The following is a 620-nucleotide window of genomic DNA, read 5'->3' on the forward strand; positions in this document are numbered from 1 at the left end:
GGGGTGGGGGTGTGGTGACGGGATGGGCGTGCTGGCCGCCACATTCCTGGGGCCCGCCCCGCCGGGGCGTCTTGGAGGTGAGGCTGTTGTTTAAAAACTGGAGCGGGGCGGGGAGCCCCTCAGGTCCCAGGGGAGAGGCGAGCGGCCGCTGGAGCAGGTAGGCGGCTCTGCCCCGCCCGTGAGCCCCGCTGCCCGGCGCTGGCGGCCGGCCCGGCGATTGCCGGCTCTTCCCGGCTGAGTGGGCCCCCACCCGTCACCCACCCTTCACGCCGGCGCTGGGGGGCAGGCAGGCGTGGGTCTGCAGACCGGGTGCAGGGCGTGGGCGCCGCGGCCACCCCGGGGCAGGCAGGCGCCCCTGGAACCGCGCAGGACTGGCCAGGCCCGGGCGGCCGCTGCCTGGCTCCCTGCCCGCGCCCACCGCGCCCCGCCCGCCCGGGAGCACTGGGCTGTTTCTGGAAGGATCCCCACTTGCTCCTCAGAGACGGCCAGGCCGCCCGCTCCCCGCAGCCCGGCCGGGCGGCAGCCTCGGGGGTCACCAGCGGTCTGTGGCCGTCACACACGTGCAGATTCTCAGCAGAGCACCGGCCTGTCCTCGGGGCGTGCGGCACCTCGTTTGCGGG

The 620-nt window shown here is 76.1% G+C and overlaps 1 protein-coding gene across 1 annotated transcript in view; it reads left to right on the top strand.

Moving 5' to 3' along the window:
* The first annotated feature begins 22 nt into the window (after window positions 1-22).
* LAMB3 (laminin, beta 3) overlaps window positions 23-620 on the top strand; it is a 13,163-nt gene continuing 12,565 nt past the window's right edge. Inside the window, exon 1 of the mRNA XM_004695582.2 lies at window positions 23-77. Coding sequence (XP_004695639.2) covers window positions 23-77 — 55 coding nt within the window. The remainder of the gene's footprint in view (window positions 78-620) is intronic.

This window comes from Condylura cristata, unplaced genomic scaffold (assembly GCF_000260355.1).
Source record: "Condylura cristata isolate star-nosed mole 26May11 unplaced genomic scaffold, ConCri1.0 scaffold00073, whole genome shotgun sequence".
Lineage (NCBI taxonomy): Eukaryota > Metazoa > Chordata > Mammalia > Eulipotyphla > Talpidae > Condylura > Condylura cristata.